Source organism: Osmerus eperlanus, chromosome 9, assembly GCF_963692335.1.
Source record: "Osmerus eperlanus chromosome 9, fOsmEpe2.1, whole genome shotgun sequence".
NCBI classification, from domain to species: domain Eukaryota; kingdom Metazoa; phylum Chordata; class Actinopteri; order Osmeriformes; family Osmeridae; genus Osmerus; species Osmerus eperlanus.
The window spans coordinates 13,493,532-13,508,961 of NC_085026.1; the positions used below are offsets into that span (position 1 = coordinate 13,493,532).

The 15,430-nt window shown below is 48.9% G+C and overlaps 1 protein-coding gene across 1 annotated transcript in view; it reads left to right on the forward strand.

The window, feature by feature from the left end:
• mdga2a (MAM domain containing glycosylphosphatidylinositol anchor 2a) overlaps nucleotides 1–15,430 on the forward strand; it is a 60,940-nt gene that overhangs the window by 36,691 nt on the left and 8,819 nt on the right. The window contains exons 9-10 of the mRNA XM_062470157.1: nucleotides 4,862–5,134; nucleotides 10,497–10,645. Coding sequence (XP_062326141.1) covers nucleotides 4,862–5,134; nucleotides 10,497–10,645 — 422 coding nt within the window. The remainder of the gene's footprint in view (nucleotides 1–4,861; nucleotides 5,135–10,496; nucleotides 10,646–15,430) is intronic.

Genomic DNA, 15,430 nt, shown 5'->3' on the forward strand with positions numbered 1-15,430 from the left:
GGGAATCGAACTGGCAACCTTTGGATTACTAGCCCGATTCCCTCACCGCTCAGCCACCTGACTCCCCGCATACATACATACATAAGAACAAAATACAACTTTTCTCTGTGGGAGGTTGATGTGTCCTAATCAGCTGCCCACCATCCATCCACGTGCGGAAGGAAATGTTCCTCGCAAACCTTGACGCCCTGCAAAGAACGATGTGTAGTGGTTCCCGTCCATTAGTGGGAGTGGTTTGCTTGCTGTGTGCAGGAGAAGAGGCAGGAGGACTGGGAGCATTTTGGAGAGGGAGGTGAGGGGAGGGGGGTAGGGTAGGGTATGTAATCATATAATCCATAATGTAAATAGCCCTTGGTGTATGTAACCTGGTGGAGTGGGGTTGGGATGAATGGTGTACAGAAGCGAGCTGGTGTTATGAATTAAGTGCGACGCGAAAAAGGAGATGAGAGAAGAAGAGATCAGAGGGAGAGGAGAGGTGATGCAGGCTGGCTGGTGGAAATCCAGAGCCTCTCTCGCTCAGATCACCGCTTCTCACTTCCTGGTGTCCTCCCCCTGCTCACACACCACTGGTGCACACTGTGAGGAAAGAATGAGCCAGGGGAGCTGCGTGCGTGTGTGTGTGTCACTATGGCTCACCAGGACCATTGCCCAGTAGTGTGAGTCAGCCAAGGATGATCCCTGTGGGCAGCTTGTACTCTACGCTGTGCCCCACTTTGCCAGAGGGAGAGGAGGCATGAGACCAGCCCCACCACAGGAAACACAGAGGAGGGAACACACAGAGGAGGGAACACACAGAGGAGGGAACACACAGAGGGAACACACAGAGGGAACACACAGAGGGAACACACAGAGGAGGGAACACACAGAGGGAACACACAGAGGGAACACACAGAGGAGGGAACACACAGAGGAGGGAACACACAGAGGAGGGAACACACAGAGGAGGGAACACACAGAGGGAACACACAGAGGAGGGAACACACATAGGGAACACACAGAGGGAACACACAGAGGAGGGAACACACAGAGGAGGGAACACACAGAGGGAACACACAGAGGAGGGAACACACATAGGGAACACACAGAGGGAACACACAGAGGGAACACACAGAGGAGGGAACAGGGGGAGAAAGAGAGAGAGAGAGACCTGCGCTTATCTGTTCAGGAAAGCCGAACGGGAAACCAAAGCCTTTTTTTGCAGTTCATTCACATATGCGGCTCTGCGTTTAATTTCTTTCACTCATCACTCATCTTTCTGTCTCTTTTCTCGTCCCATTTATGTTGCATGTGAACATGTGTGGTGTGTGTGTGTGTGTGTGTGTGTAAATGTTTTCGTGTGCTTGTGTGAGTGTGCATGTGAGTCACGATTCTTTGGTTGGCCATTTTAACAGTTCTCATTATGTAACTCCTGCAGCGACTGTCCTTGAGAGCCGGCATGTAAGGTGAAGTTAGTATGAAGGCAGCAGACCATGGTATACAAATTGAGTAGATGGGTTCTGATTTACTGCTGCTTGTCTGCAGATAGTGTACACAATATAACCCCGTAGGTCAGTATTTTTTTTATTTTATTGTATATTTTATTTAATTCTAATTCCACTTAGTACTGCTAGTTTATTTACCCTTAGTATAGATAGTCCACATTTTTTAATTTTAGGTTCCTATATGTTTATTTTATGCACCTTCCTGCCAAAGCAAATTTCTTGCCTGTGCAAACTTTCATGGCGAATAAATACCATTCTGATTCTGATTCTGATGCAAAACATTGTGAATGATTGTGTGTGTGTGTGTGTATGGGTGTGGGGGAGATTCCATGTGTGTTTGTGCTAGCCTCCTATAACACATTGTCAAGACATTATGTTTCCATTGACAATAAAGGCTAGGCTACGTTAGATTAGGCTAGGCTAGGCTAGGAGATAATCCTTGTCCACAAGCCTCATTACTGGTGGTGGAGCTGGGCACCAGAGTGAGCCTCTGGCTGTGTGGGTTTATGAGTGTGTATGTTTGTGTGTGTGTGCTTGTGTGTGTGTGTGTGTGTGTGTGTGTGTGTGTGTGTGTGTGTGTGTGTGTGTGTGTGTGTGTGTGTGTGTGTGTGCCCACGCTGGGTACCAGTGTGGGCCCCTGGATGATGTCTTTGTACTTCCATCTCTGACAGCTGAGGCTGCTCCACTGCAGAGTCCATGGGGGCGGGATGGAGAGAGGGATGAGAGCAAAGAGGAGCGTGGAGGAAGGGGGGAGCAGTGAGAGAAAAGACAGGTTTGGGGATGTGGTTCTGCAGATGGACTGAGACGAGAACAGGAGCGAGAAAAGGAGAGGGAGAAAAAGAAAGAAGGAGAGACCGAAATTTGGAGTGGAGGATAGAGAGAAGAGAGAGGGGAAGAGGGGCAGCAGGATGTTGTCACAGTCACCAGGGAGGTAGAAAGATTGCCCTGGATATCCCCATGCTTTAAGCCCCCAGATCAGCATTACTCTGTTATATTGGTAATGAAATGAAAATAGACTTCTTTTTTCTCTCTCATCCATCTCATTCTACTCTCCATCTCTCTCTCAATCCCTCCATCCCCTCCTCCTCCCCCACAGCTGTCCCTCCCCACTCATTGACGCCATGGCGACTAGCCATCTGTTGAAGAAGAATGTGTGTGTATCCACAGTAGTGTGTTTAACCAGGGCAGCGTTTAACCAAAGATTTAAATAGAATTAATTACATTTTACATTCGACTACAATGGCTGCATATGTAACCACTGTATGAGGAAAGTGGAATGAATCCCCCCTCTAGTGGTACCATTCCTGATATTTATTAGCATGCCACTTCTTGCTTACATCAGAAATGCACACCTCTCATTGTGGTTCATACAGGATGTGAGCTGAAGACATTGACAATGGCCGACCATTTTAATCCAGTTACGCAAGTGTGTATGATTGCTATTGTACACACAAACACACACACACGCGCGCACACACACGCATACAGCACAACCCACCAGGGTTCAGGGATATATATAAAGGTGTAAAGTGATGAATTGCTCTCATGACTAACAACAACCTAACCATGAGTCTAGGCTGGTCAAGATAGGAGCAGATGTTAGACCCCACCCTCCTTCCTGCCCGGCCCAGAGCCACAGCTGCCAGCTCCACAGACTCCAGACCCACTCAGTCTTAATTGAATACTCCCAGGTCACAAACGTGAACCCAATTAACACTTATCTCCCCCCTTAGTGCAGAGCGGAGACACTTGCCCTTTTTGTCCCTCCTCTCCCTCCATCCCTCGTTTCCACCTCAGTCCATCTCCTACGACACCTTATCAACTTGAGGGTTAATAGGATCTATTGGCCAGGGTACAAGCTAAACACTGACAAAAACGTAATTATGACGTGTGTGTGACTGTGTGTATCTGTGTGTGTATGTTGGTCTGTGTGTGTGTGCGTGCGTGTGCAGTTTAGCAGAAACTGAGTCGGGGGCCAGGGAGGGCATGCTGGCTTTGTTCGAGATTTCCAACCTCCTAAGAGGAGAGCTACGTGTGTGTGTGTGTGTGTGTGTGTGTGTGAGCATGTTTGTGTGGTTAGGGGTTAGAAGGGATTGTTCCAGGCATGCTAACTGTAAAGGTCAATGCCCACACTTGTCACTTTCACACCTACTTTTTGTTTGTGATGTGGCATCTGGCTTTGTAGCGGCGTTTGTGCATGCGTGTGTCTGTGTGTGTGCATGTCAGTGCAGATAGTGTAGTCCTGCAGTCTTTAGCATTCTCCAAACTTCAAATGAATTGTCTGGAACATTGATAGGAAGCTGATGATTATTTATGTGCTATTTGCAGTCTAATGAAAAGATAATTACAGCCGTTCTCTGACACTCACTGCCACCCTCGCACATCCATTCCTTCAGCATCACTCCAAACCCAACCGACCAAGATCACATCTCCCTCTGAAAAAGACCCAATTATTACTACTTTAAGCATTTCATCTTCGCCTGCAATTATTTTTTCCTCCAGTAATACAAAATAGAAAATGTCCTCCGAAGCGTATTGATGTTCACCCTTGTAGCACTCTATCCTACAACATGCTAATCTACCCCCATCCAGCGTATAACAAGCATTAGGGATAGAGAGTTGGCCAAGAGGGCTTTAGGGAGGGAAGAGAGAAGATTAGAAGTATGTAGAATGAAGTCTAGAAGTATGTGGAGTATCATCTGCTCTGAAGTGGTACTCAGATCTTTTGTGAACCAGGCCGGTTTTTCTTTGAACTAAATGAAAACAGTCCCTAAGGTATCCACCTCTTCCCTCAACTCCTCCGCCCTACTCCAGTTCTTCCATCTCTTCTTCCAGCTTCGTCGCCCATATCCTTCTTCTCTCTTTACCCCCTCCTCGTCCACTTCATCCTCCTCTTCCTCCTCCTCTTCCACCAGGACGCTGTTAGCTGTGCTCTTTCCCTCCGTAAAGTCAACAGAGGACAGCTCCTCGGAGAACTCTGAATAAGATGGGAAGAGAAGATGGCCCTTTCTCAAGCCCTTACTGCTCTGCCCATTATACTGTCCTGCGTGGGATAATAATCATAGAATATGATACAGCACTTTAGATGCAGCCCAGCGGTCCCACTCAATTTAGTGCAGAGTCAGGCAGTGGTTTTGAAAGTTTTGCTTTTTGCTTTTTACATCCAGTCCTTCGTGTCAACTCTCCTCTCGTGTCAGTAGCTCGTTAGACGCCACTGTATTTGTGTATTTGTGTGTGTGTGTGTGTGTGTCTGTGCGTGCGTGCATTTGGGGAAAAGTTATGTGCTACAGTCAACAAATGTTCATCTCATGTAACTAATCTTGTGTCATTTAGAAACTCACTACAGTAATCTAATCTAAATCATGTAATCCCAATGGCAGACCCCCCCACGGTGGAGCCGGTGTACACAGAGGTCCGTCAGGGTTTGGGTCGGGCTTTCCTCCTGACCTGCCGTCTGCTACGGGCTCACCCCGCTCGCGACCTCAAGTACGAGTGGAAGCTGGGGACACGCCTTCTCACTGTTGGCACGTTCAACGATCAGCGGGATGACACAGACTACCAAGTTCGCAGCCTCAACCGCGAGGGATACGGAGAGTACACCTGTGACATCACAAACGAGGCCGGGGCGGGCCGCTGCACCTTCCTGGTCACGGGTAAGAGACATGTGACTCAGAGCGATGTATTATGATTCCTGGGACAGCTCTTCTCTGCTCTCCCCTCTCATCCTCTCTCCCATCCCCTCCCTTCCTCTCCCCTCTCCTCCTCTCTCCCCTTTCCTCCCTTCCTCTCCCCTCTCCTCCTCCTCTCCTCTCCCCTCTCCTCCTCCTCTCCTCTCCCCTCCCTTCCTCTCCCCTCCCCTCTCCTCCTCTCTCCCCGCCCCTTCCTCTCCCCTTTCCTCTCCCCTCTCCTCCTCCTCTCCTCTGCTCCTCCCCTCCTCTCCCCTCTCCTCCTCCTCTCCCCTCCCCTCCCTCCCTCTCCCCTCTCCTCCTCTCTTCTCCCTTCTCCTCCTCTCCCCCTATCCTCCTCTCCCCTCTCCTCCTCCTCTCCTCTCCCCTCTCCTCCTCCTCTCCTCTCCCTTCTCCTCCCCTCTCCTCCTCCTCTCCTCTCCCTTCTCCTCCTCTCCCCTCTCCTCCTCCTCTCCTCCTCTCCTCTCCTCTCCCTTCTCCTCCTCTCCCCTCTCCTCCTCCTCTCCTCTCCTCCTCTCCACTCTCCTCCTCCTCCCCTCTCCCCTCTCCTCCTCTGCCCTCTCCTCCTCCCCTCTCCTCCTCCTCTCCTCCTCTCCCCTCTCCTCCTCTCTCCTCGCTGTATTGATTAGGTTCATGTTCTCTTGATGTGAGTGGCTCTCAGCAGACGTGGGCTGCCGCTCCTCGTCGATACAGAGAGACAAGTGCCTTCCACTCTCTGATGAAAGGTTGCCCATGGCGACGGCGACAGGCCTTGTCACCGCTTATAAAGAAGACCGCAGTTCAACGCTTTAACAGCTAATAAGCTGCTTAACAGCCACAAAACACCACCGCTGTGCTATGTCGACCCAGCCTGCATAGCATCTAAGTAGGTTGGACACTACTTACATAGTGTGTTTGGTATCAGGGTGGGTCTCTGGGCAGCGACCCGCATGCAATGTCAGGGAACTTTCTGTCATATCGTTGCTCTGAGGTGGCAGCTTGATTTGGGCTTCCATAAGAGGCCCTTCTATCAGAATCATCATCAGCCAATAGGGAGGCAGGACCGGGAGCACAATGGTTCTGACATCACTACAATCCAGCAGAATGCACCACTTACTGTAACCACCCCAGTCCTCACTGCTCCAGTCCTGTACAGATAGAGCAGCTGCTATCTCCCTGGCCTCCGTCTCTGGGCCTGCCTGACTCTGCACACCAGGATTTGCATCGTCAATGTCCTCCGCTGCACAGAAGGCAGGAAAGAGGATTAGCCCTCGCTCACCAGCGTGAGCCTCACCCGCCCACTCCCTCTCTCCTCCCCTCCATCCCTGTACCCTCCATCCTTTCTATATCCTCCTCACCCCTCCCTTCATCCCCTTGAAGGCTTCCCTACATCCTTCCATCCCTCTCACCGGCCTCCTCACTGCCCTCCCTCCTATCTGACCCACTATACTCCTTTCGCCCTTCCCTCTGTCCTCCCTACATACACCACTTGTTAGCAATTTAGGGCAGGGAAGAGACCCCCTCTCTGCCTTACAGCTTCTCAGACTGTCACACAGGGCGTGCATCAGAAATGTGTGTTTGTGAGTGTGTCGGGTTAATGCTTTGTGTGTGTGACTGGATGGTGCTGACGGACTTCGTGAGTGTGTGAGTGTGTCTAGGGGAAGGTGACTCAGGCGTGTTTCTGTGACAGGCTAAAGAAATAGGGACACTCGGCATCCATGAAAACATTGGTACGCTGTATTATCCCTGCCCTCCCAACTGCACCACTTAATGAACTGTGGTGATGCTGTCTGTTTGACTCCATGATACTCTCTAAGGAGGGAGTGTTAGTGTGACAAGCGCTCCTGCTATGAGGGATTAATCTGGAGATGTGTGTGCTTGCTGGGCCGTTCAGTAACATTAAAAGTTTGGGTTCCTTGAGAAGCCAGTCCTCGGTGTGGGGCTGTCAGGACGACTGCTCCTCCTGGTTGTTCCGGAGCGGTTACATTATTATGTAACTCGCAGACAACAGGGGGTACTTTATTACGCACAATCTTATTAGCTAACTGAAGCTAAAGCACTGGATGATTGCTGGGTCACGATTCTCCAGGCTGTACTGCAATGGTAAGTCAGGTCTGAGGCATGGTGGAGAATTGCTCTAGTAACAGAACAGGTGTGTATTAGTTACTACAGTATTGTGAACAGAGAAGAGTGTAAATATTGGACAGTCCAATTGTGGCCTACCAGCCTGCTGGACTGAAGAGCAAGGATACAGAAATAGGATCACAATAACTTTACCAGGCAGAACAGAACACAGCACGGGCCCTCATATAGACAACAACCAACAAGGACTGACAAAGGGAGCAAATGTATATACAGGGCAGGGTGATTACACAATAGACAACAGCTGTGTGATTGGAACGAGACACAGGTGTGCAGGGAGCCCGGGGAGAGAGAGAGAGAGAGAGAGAGAGAGAGAGAGAGAGAGAGAGAGAGAGAGAGAGAGAGAGAGAGAGAGAGAGAGAGAGAGAGAGAGAGAGAGAGAGAGAGAGAGAGAGAGAGAGAGAGAGAGAGAGAGAGAGAGAGAGAGAGAGAGAGAGACAAAACTAGGACTGCAACACACACCCAGGGAGACAGACAGAACATTAGGGCATTAAACATTAAACTACACAAGGGCAAAATGAAACAGACCTTTAACAAGACACAGGTGAACAACATAAACGGGACTAGCCTAGCGCTCTGGGGATGCGGGGCATCACACTTATGCATCCCCAAACTCCGTCCAACACTCACCCATGACAATGTCCACGCCATTGTCTCTTCCAGGCTGGACTATTGTAATGCACTCCTCATCGAGATCTCTGGCAAGAGCATCCAGAGACTGCAATACATTCAAAACAGCGCTGCCAGGATCCTGATGAGAGTGCGCAAATATGATCTCATCACCCCATCCTGAAAACTCCCCACTGGCTCCCTGTCCCATTCACAATTCAATATAAGGTCTCCCTTTGCACCCACCAGTGCCTTCACGGACATGCCCCCATTTACCTACAGGAACTCCTCACCCCCCAGACCTCCTCACGCACCCTCCGATCTGCAAGCTTACACACCCTTAAAGCCCCTAGAACCAAGCTATGCAGCATGGGTGATAGGGCCTTTGTGTCTGCTGTGCCTAGGCTGTGGAACACCCTCCCTGACCATTTTAGGGCCCCTCAGACGACAGATTAGGAAACCTAAAAACATATCTTAAAAAAAAAAGCTTTTCACTAAATGTGTTTTATAGGTTTTGCTTTTAATTATTTATTGACCTTGATCTTTTTTATTATTTTTTATTATTAAACTTTGATTCTTTTTAATTTGTATTACTCTATGCTTTGTAGCACTTGGAGATTGCTTAAATATAAAGTGCAATATAAATACAATTTATAATAATAATAATTATTATTATGCTGTAAAATGCTAAATAAAGTGTGCTGCAAAAATGGTGCCAATCAGATTGTACTTCTGGATGGCTATTTGCATAGCATAGCAAACAAACCATTGAAATGAAGATTATAAGCGTCCAATGAACTGACTCCAGGCCCCCAAAAAACCCTCTACAGCTACACAGTCTTCCTGCTAGGAGACCCGGGTACCTTCCAGTAGAACACACAGTCCAGCTGCAGTGTTCTGTGTCCTCTCTCTGACCTTGACCGAGAGGCTGGGAGTCAGGAGGGCCAGCACAGCCCAGGTCCAGCCCCTGCCTGGGGAGAGGGAGAGAGAGAGGAAGGTCAGCCTGCCTCTTTTAAAGTGTTTTTCCAGTGGAAAAAGAATGTGCCGTCCTCTCTGTTTTTGTACTGCCCAAACGAATCATAATTATGGAGAAAAAGAGTGTTGTCTTCTTCGACGAGAACGTGGGAGACAACAAACCCGACAGATAGTCCTATTGATCTAGCTGAACCTTTAATAATGTATGATTCAGTCAGACACGATAAAATATTTATGTTTTCATTAAAATCCTCCATCTTCATCTCGCCATGAAAACAATCCAATATTAATGCATCTGGTTTAAAAACATAATGGCCCCCAAACTTAATATAGATTTTACTTTTTACTGTCAATCTTTTTTTAAGGTCAGTACTTCAAGGACAGTACTTTCGTTTTGGGAGTTTTGATCGGTGTACTTACCATAACAATGTGCTCTGTAGCAATGAGAGACAGAGACATCTCCATACAGTTAACCTAAACTTAGTCCATTGCCCCTGGCCCGGAGCCACATGCACAGTGCTTCCTCATCCTAGAATGTGGAGAGAGAGCATGGTCTCTCCTGTGAAATGGTCCTACTTGAAGATCACACGCACGATACTGTCTTTTCCACGGCCCAGTGTGTCCTGAGGCTCAGGTGGAGATAGTGGAGAGCAGGGAACTAAATTAGATGTCAGCTGTATCAAATCAATTTTGGCAAGGGCCGTCCAGTAGTTGTAGGCCTGGTGACAGGTCAATACGTGAAACGAAGTACACTTCAACATGTCCGCCTTGGTTGAGCTCTCGTTCTCCTCCATGACATCTGAAGGAGCTGTTTATGTGGCAGTACCTTCCAAAGGCAGTTTAATACCCCAAAATCCAGAGATCCCCAGCTCTCGCTCTGCACTGCTCAACACCTTCCTCACCCTCCTCCCTCCATCCTACTCCTCCCTCCATTCTGCCCTCCTCCCTTTTCTGCATCCTCCCCCTACCCTCCATCTCCCGAGCTCCAACTCTCGACTGCTCACCAGAGACTTGGAGACAGGTTCATCTGTGGAGCAGTACAAATACCTCTCCTGTTTCACATCAAAGCCCAGTCAGAAGCACTCTTGTCACTTTCTGATAACTGACTCCTAACTCCTTCTTAGGCATCCAGAACAGCTCCTCCGTGTCATATTCATTTCTGCTTTTCGCTGATCCCAGTGGTGGAGCAATAAGCCCATCTCCAAGCCCCCAGAACCTGCTACCCCAATGTCTGGCTGATGTTTTGGGTTGGCCAGGATGGAGACGGGGCCTGGCTGTAAAGCTGCTTTCATGCTCTGTCAGATCTCACAGAGAAGAGGAGACCCAGTCTCCACTTCAGGATTTTTTGTGTCCATGCATGCTTTGAACTGCTGGGGTACGTTCGGCTGTTTTTACGTTTCGGAGCCTGTTAAAGAGAGTAAATCTAGCCGTTGGACGGGCTCTTCTCACAGTGGCACATCACATCAGCCTGCTATCCCACAGTGTGAGAGGATGTTTGTATGTGGTGGTGACAGAGATGGAGAAGCCTGTCTTAACGACAGCTGCTGTACACAATTGAACTGTGTGGAACACACAAGAAGGTCTGACGTTCCGGAATGTTTCCATATTCTGTGTTTCCTTCCAGGAAAGGCGTTCGCCCCGGAGTTCTACTATGACACGTACGGCGCCTTGTGGCAGAACAAGCCGCGCGTCTACGGGTTCAAGCTCCAGTGGACCCAGCAGAACCCCGGAGCAGTGGACCACATCATGGCCTACAGGCTTGGAATCAGACAGGTGGGGGGGGGGGGGGGGGGGGGGATGATGGTGATGCACTCCGATGACTTTCAAGACCTTGTTTGTTCGTAAATAGTCCCATTATACTGTAGGATCCTATCATTGCAATTTCAACCTCTGCTCTGCTATTGAACTCAGCTCTGCTATCAGCTCTGCTATCATCTGGGAGCCTTGGATCAGCAGTGATGGCAGCTTTATGACCTGTTGTGGGACTCATCTGTTCTATACCTGTGTGTACTCGGTCTCTCTGAGACCGATGTGTCTGCTTCTACAGAGCCCAGTGTGGAGGGAAATGGACCGAGACAAGGGTTGTCGGTTTGAGGGACAGTCAGACTGTCAGTCAGTAATTTTTTTTCTCCATCCTCTATCCCTCTATCCCTCTATCCCTCTATTCTTGCCTGGTATTCGAGTGCTTCTGTTTCCCCTTCCTGTCTGCCTCTCCCCCACCTCCCCCTGGGCTCAGCTGGGGAGGCCCAGTGCTCTGCCCCCTTCTAATGACATCATGCGGCGTGATTTATACCTCTGTCAGGTTTGTCATTGCTGGTCGCCACCCACTGGGGCTCAAAGTCAAAGACAAGAACACTAGTCCTACAGAAGTGTGGAAGCCCACTAGTGTTGAAGTACTGTTTATAAGCACACAAAAACACTGTTTGGTTCTATGCTTCTGGTGAGATTGAGTTGAGACACATCACAATTGGGGGAGGGTTGCAGTGGTAGACTCACACACACACGTAGATCAATGTAGTTTCAGCTGGGCACAGCACCAGGCTACTGTGGACCCACCCAGCTGGACCAGGAAAGGAGTTAAGTGCCTTGCTCAAGGGCACACCCGTAGAGAGAGCAGCTTCTTAATCACGTCACAGCGCAGAGAAGAGAGAGGAGCAGCGAGGTCATATTCTTTTTGCTAGCCAGAGCTCGCTCTCTCTTTCGCTCTATCTCTCTCTTCCACACTGTTTAAGAATTTGAGTCAGCATTGAGCTATGAAGAATTTACCTGCCTAAGCACGGGAGGGAAAGGAGGGAAGAGGGGGGAGGAAAGAAGAAGAGCAAGGGCTGAAAACTAATTGAGGAGGAGCCAGAAGGGCCAAGCTGGCCAATGAGATAAGACTTTCAGCCGACATCAACCAATAACACAAGACTTTCAGCATCAGTGGTGGAATTCTCTAGAACAGGAGGTGAAGCATGTGTCTAGTGACATGTGCATGAGTTGTGCCAAAAAGTAGCATCTCAGCATCTGTGTGTATGTGTGTAAGAGGCCTCACCCCCCCCCCCCTTCCCACTCTCTCTCCCGCTCTCTCTCTCGACTTCCTGCACAGTCTTGTCATAATGACGGTTCAGTACAGTGACACTTTATGGAGATTCTGTATTGTGTTTTGTCTTGCTCTGTGCATTACAGAGGTTTTATCCTACAGCCCCATCCATCACCACAGGCACATGTGTGTGTATCTGGTCTCCAGTAGCTGTAGGCACTACTACCCTCTCGTGTCCTTCTGTCTCTCTCTCTCTCTCTTTCTCTCTGTCTCACACGCATGCAGACGCTAACACACAGACACACACACACGCGCGTGTGACATATCCAGGACAGCAGTTGCTTTGTGAGTGAGGGAGGTCATGTTTTTTTTATGAACCATTCTGTTTACAAGCTATGCAGCAATGCATTTTCACAAGTATCTTGTATTTGTTTTTGTACTTTGTTTTGTTTTGTATGTGTACTTTACAACTGGAGAAGGTTAGGATTAGTGGATAGCTATTACTGTAATCTACAGACCATGTACACACTTCCATTCAAGATCAAAGATCACCCATTAACTAGAGGCTAAGTGGTTTTCCTATGAAGGAAAAAGAAAAAAGTCTAGCTCGTTAACTAAAGAAATCTTATTGTTACGTGAGGGGGAATTTTTCTTGCTATATTATTTCCAGTGCTTTCATCATCATAGTTTAACTTCTCCACTCCAGCCTGGTCTGGCGGACGTCACAGTGGCCTGGGCTACCATCCCACTGTCCAGCTGTTCTGGTGCGTGGGTGTGGGATTGTGTGTCTACAAAATGTGATAATTGCCGAAATTACAGATAATAGGACCGTTGTTTAAGTACTATCAGGCTGCTGTTGTTGCTGTTGTTGTTGGCATTGAGTTGCCATTGTTTTACTGTCATGCCACTGTGTGTTGCTCGGGGCAGCTTAATAATGAAACTGTGTATGGAGTTAGTATTGGGGTCAGCTCTAGCATGGCCGGGCCTGGCTGTGTTGTGCAGCGTACGCTATGTGCTGCTTACCTACCGTTGGTCTGCTAGGGCCACTCAGCTCTCCCTGATACAGATTACATTAACATTTAGTCATTTAGCAGACGCTCTTATCCAGAGCGACTTATGGTAAGGACGGAGGTGAAGTGCCTTGCCCAAGGACACAGCGTCATTTTGCTAGGCTGGGAATCGAACCGGCAACCTTCCGATTAATAGATTTCCCTAACCGCTCAGCCATCTGACCCCCTATTATTAACATGAGACTGGACACCACAGACGAACACACAAACGCTTACATACTGTTGCTCTCTTTACTCCATGAAGGAGAACTGGGAGTCTATAATGTCCACATGATCAGAAACGCTAAGTGACGGGACAAGGGAGAGAGAACAGGAGAGAGCGAGAGATAACAGAGTGTTGCAACCCCAGTGTAACAATGTCATCATAGCACTCCAGCGTTCAATTATAGAGAAAATGTCTGTCTGTCAATAGATATCTGGAGGGTGAGGGGGAAGAGGGTGGGGGGGCAGGGGGGCAGTCAGAGAGCTGGCACTGACATGTTGTCCTGCTCTCTGGCTGCTTGAAGTGCGTGTATATGTGTTTCTGTGTGTGGGCGTGTTTTCAATTAGAGTGTGCTTACGGATGGGCGAAGACGGAAGGAGGAATCAGTGAATGCTGCCCTCCCGCTCTGAATGCATGGAGGCGCTGGATGGGGAGGGGTGAGGAACAGACGGGGGGGGGGGGACGTGGCGAGGGAGGAGACGAGGATCTTCAGTTTAAGGGATCGGAGTACAAGCCCTGTCTTCCTGCACTGAGTGTGTCCAGACCCAGGGGGTGTGGCCCACTCTGCTTTTAGGCGCCCGTCAGCGCCTCGCCACACTGCCTCCGATTGGCTCACAGCGGGGGGCCCTTATCGAATCTGACGCCCCGCTTCGGGTCTGTGATTCTCAGTCACTGTTCTGCTGATCTGCTTAATATCCTCTGTGGTGACTACTTGTCTCCGCTCCGAAGCTCCCACTCCCACTCACACACAACACACATAAGGATGCACACACACTGCTATCAGCTGCTGCAGGCTTAAGTCCCCTTCTGTACCCCTCTCCTAACTGAGCTCTCTGGGGGTGACAGACTGTCTCTGTCATTTTCCTTTCCTCTCTATGCCCTTTGTCTCTAACAGACTCTCTATGTTTCTTTTTCTTTCTTTCTTTCTCTGTTTCTCACTCTCTCTTTTAAACACAAAACCCACAGATAAACTTCTCACACATGAGCACACACAGATGCCTTTTATTCTCTCTTTCGCTCTCTTCTCGCTCTCTTCTCTCTCTCTCTCTCTTTCTCTCTCATAAATGATAAGACTTGTTGCCATAGCAACAAGGCATTTTTACCTCTGACAGGAAACCCAGCACAGCATGGCAGAATACACAAGGATCAATGCTAACACATCTAATGCTAACTCTTGTAGCGTTCCAGGCGAGAGTGACATAACCAGGAAGTTCCCCTAACCCCCACTGTGTCTTAGGATCGGTCAGTGATATGGGATTCCTGACCAAATGAAGCTCAAGCCATTAGGTTAGCAACCAATCAGGTGCTCGCGTTAAGCTCAGCTCTGAAAGTGCCTGGAGCTTTAGTAGTGAAGGTAACGGTTCTGCTGGTATCAGATACAGAATAAGATCAGGACCATGAAGACAATCACCTGAACCGTTTAACTGAGTCTTTCCACCGGTTAATCGTCTGCTCTCACCAGAGACCGAAACACCTTCACCCACAGCTAAGAACACTTGCTCTTTATGTCTTTTTCTGTTGAAGCACACCCAGGGATGAACTTGTGTGTGTGCGTGTGTGTGTAACTCCTGCCACTGATATTTGAATAAAAGGTCAGTTAGGAGGAAATGAAATGTCAGGGTGCTGGGGCTGTGAAGTGGGAAGACACACACCTTCTACGTGCATATCCAAGAGAGAGGATCTGCTGATGAAGGGAGTTTGGGGAGATGCCTCGGGCTCCAGCTCTGTGCCCTGCCTCAGGATGTCAGGCTGTCCTACAAGCTTTAAGGTTATATTACTGCTTCACATCAGCTAGCAACACAGCTGGGAGAGAGGGAGAAAGAAAGAGAGAGAGAGACCATTGTTGGAGATGGGAAAGTGGTTTTGTGAAAAGTCAGAGAGAGAACCAGAAATTGATAGAGAATCAGAAAGAGGGAGTGGGAAAGAAAATAGATGAGCACGAGGTGAGAGAGTGTTCCTGATATTGGAAACAAAATCATTTCTAGTGTTTTCTCTCAGGGATGCTGACTTCCCACCAACCCATATTCCTGTTTCTCTCCTTGCTCAGCCAATCATCTTCTCCCAGTTTCGTCACAGCCATACTCCCCCTCTCTGTCACACCAGGGCGCCCAGAGCGGGGCTGGCACAATGCTCTGCACCCAGGGAAATATCACACATGCCAGTTGTCATCGCCAACATCAACAGTCATTAGTGACAAAGTGGCAGAGCGGCTTCTGTTGAGAAAGTGTGTGGGTGCATGCGTGCATGTGTGTGTGCGCGTGTGT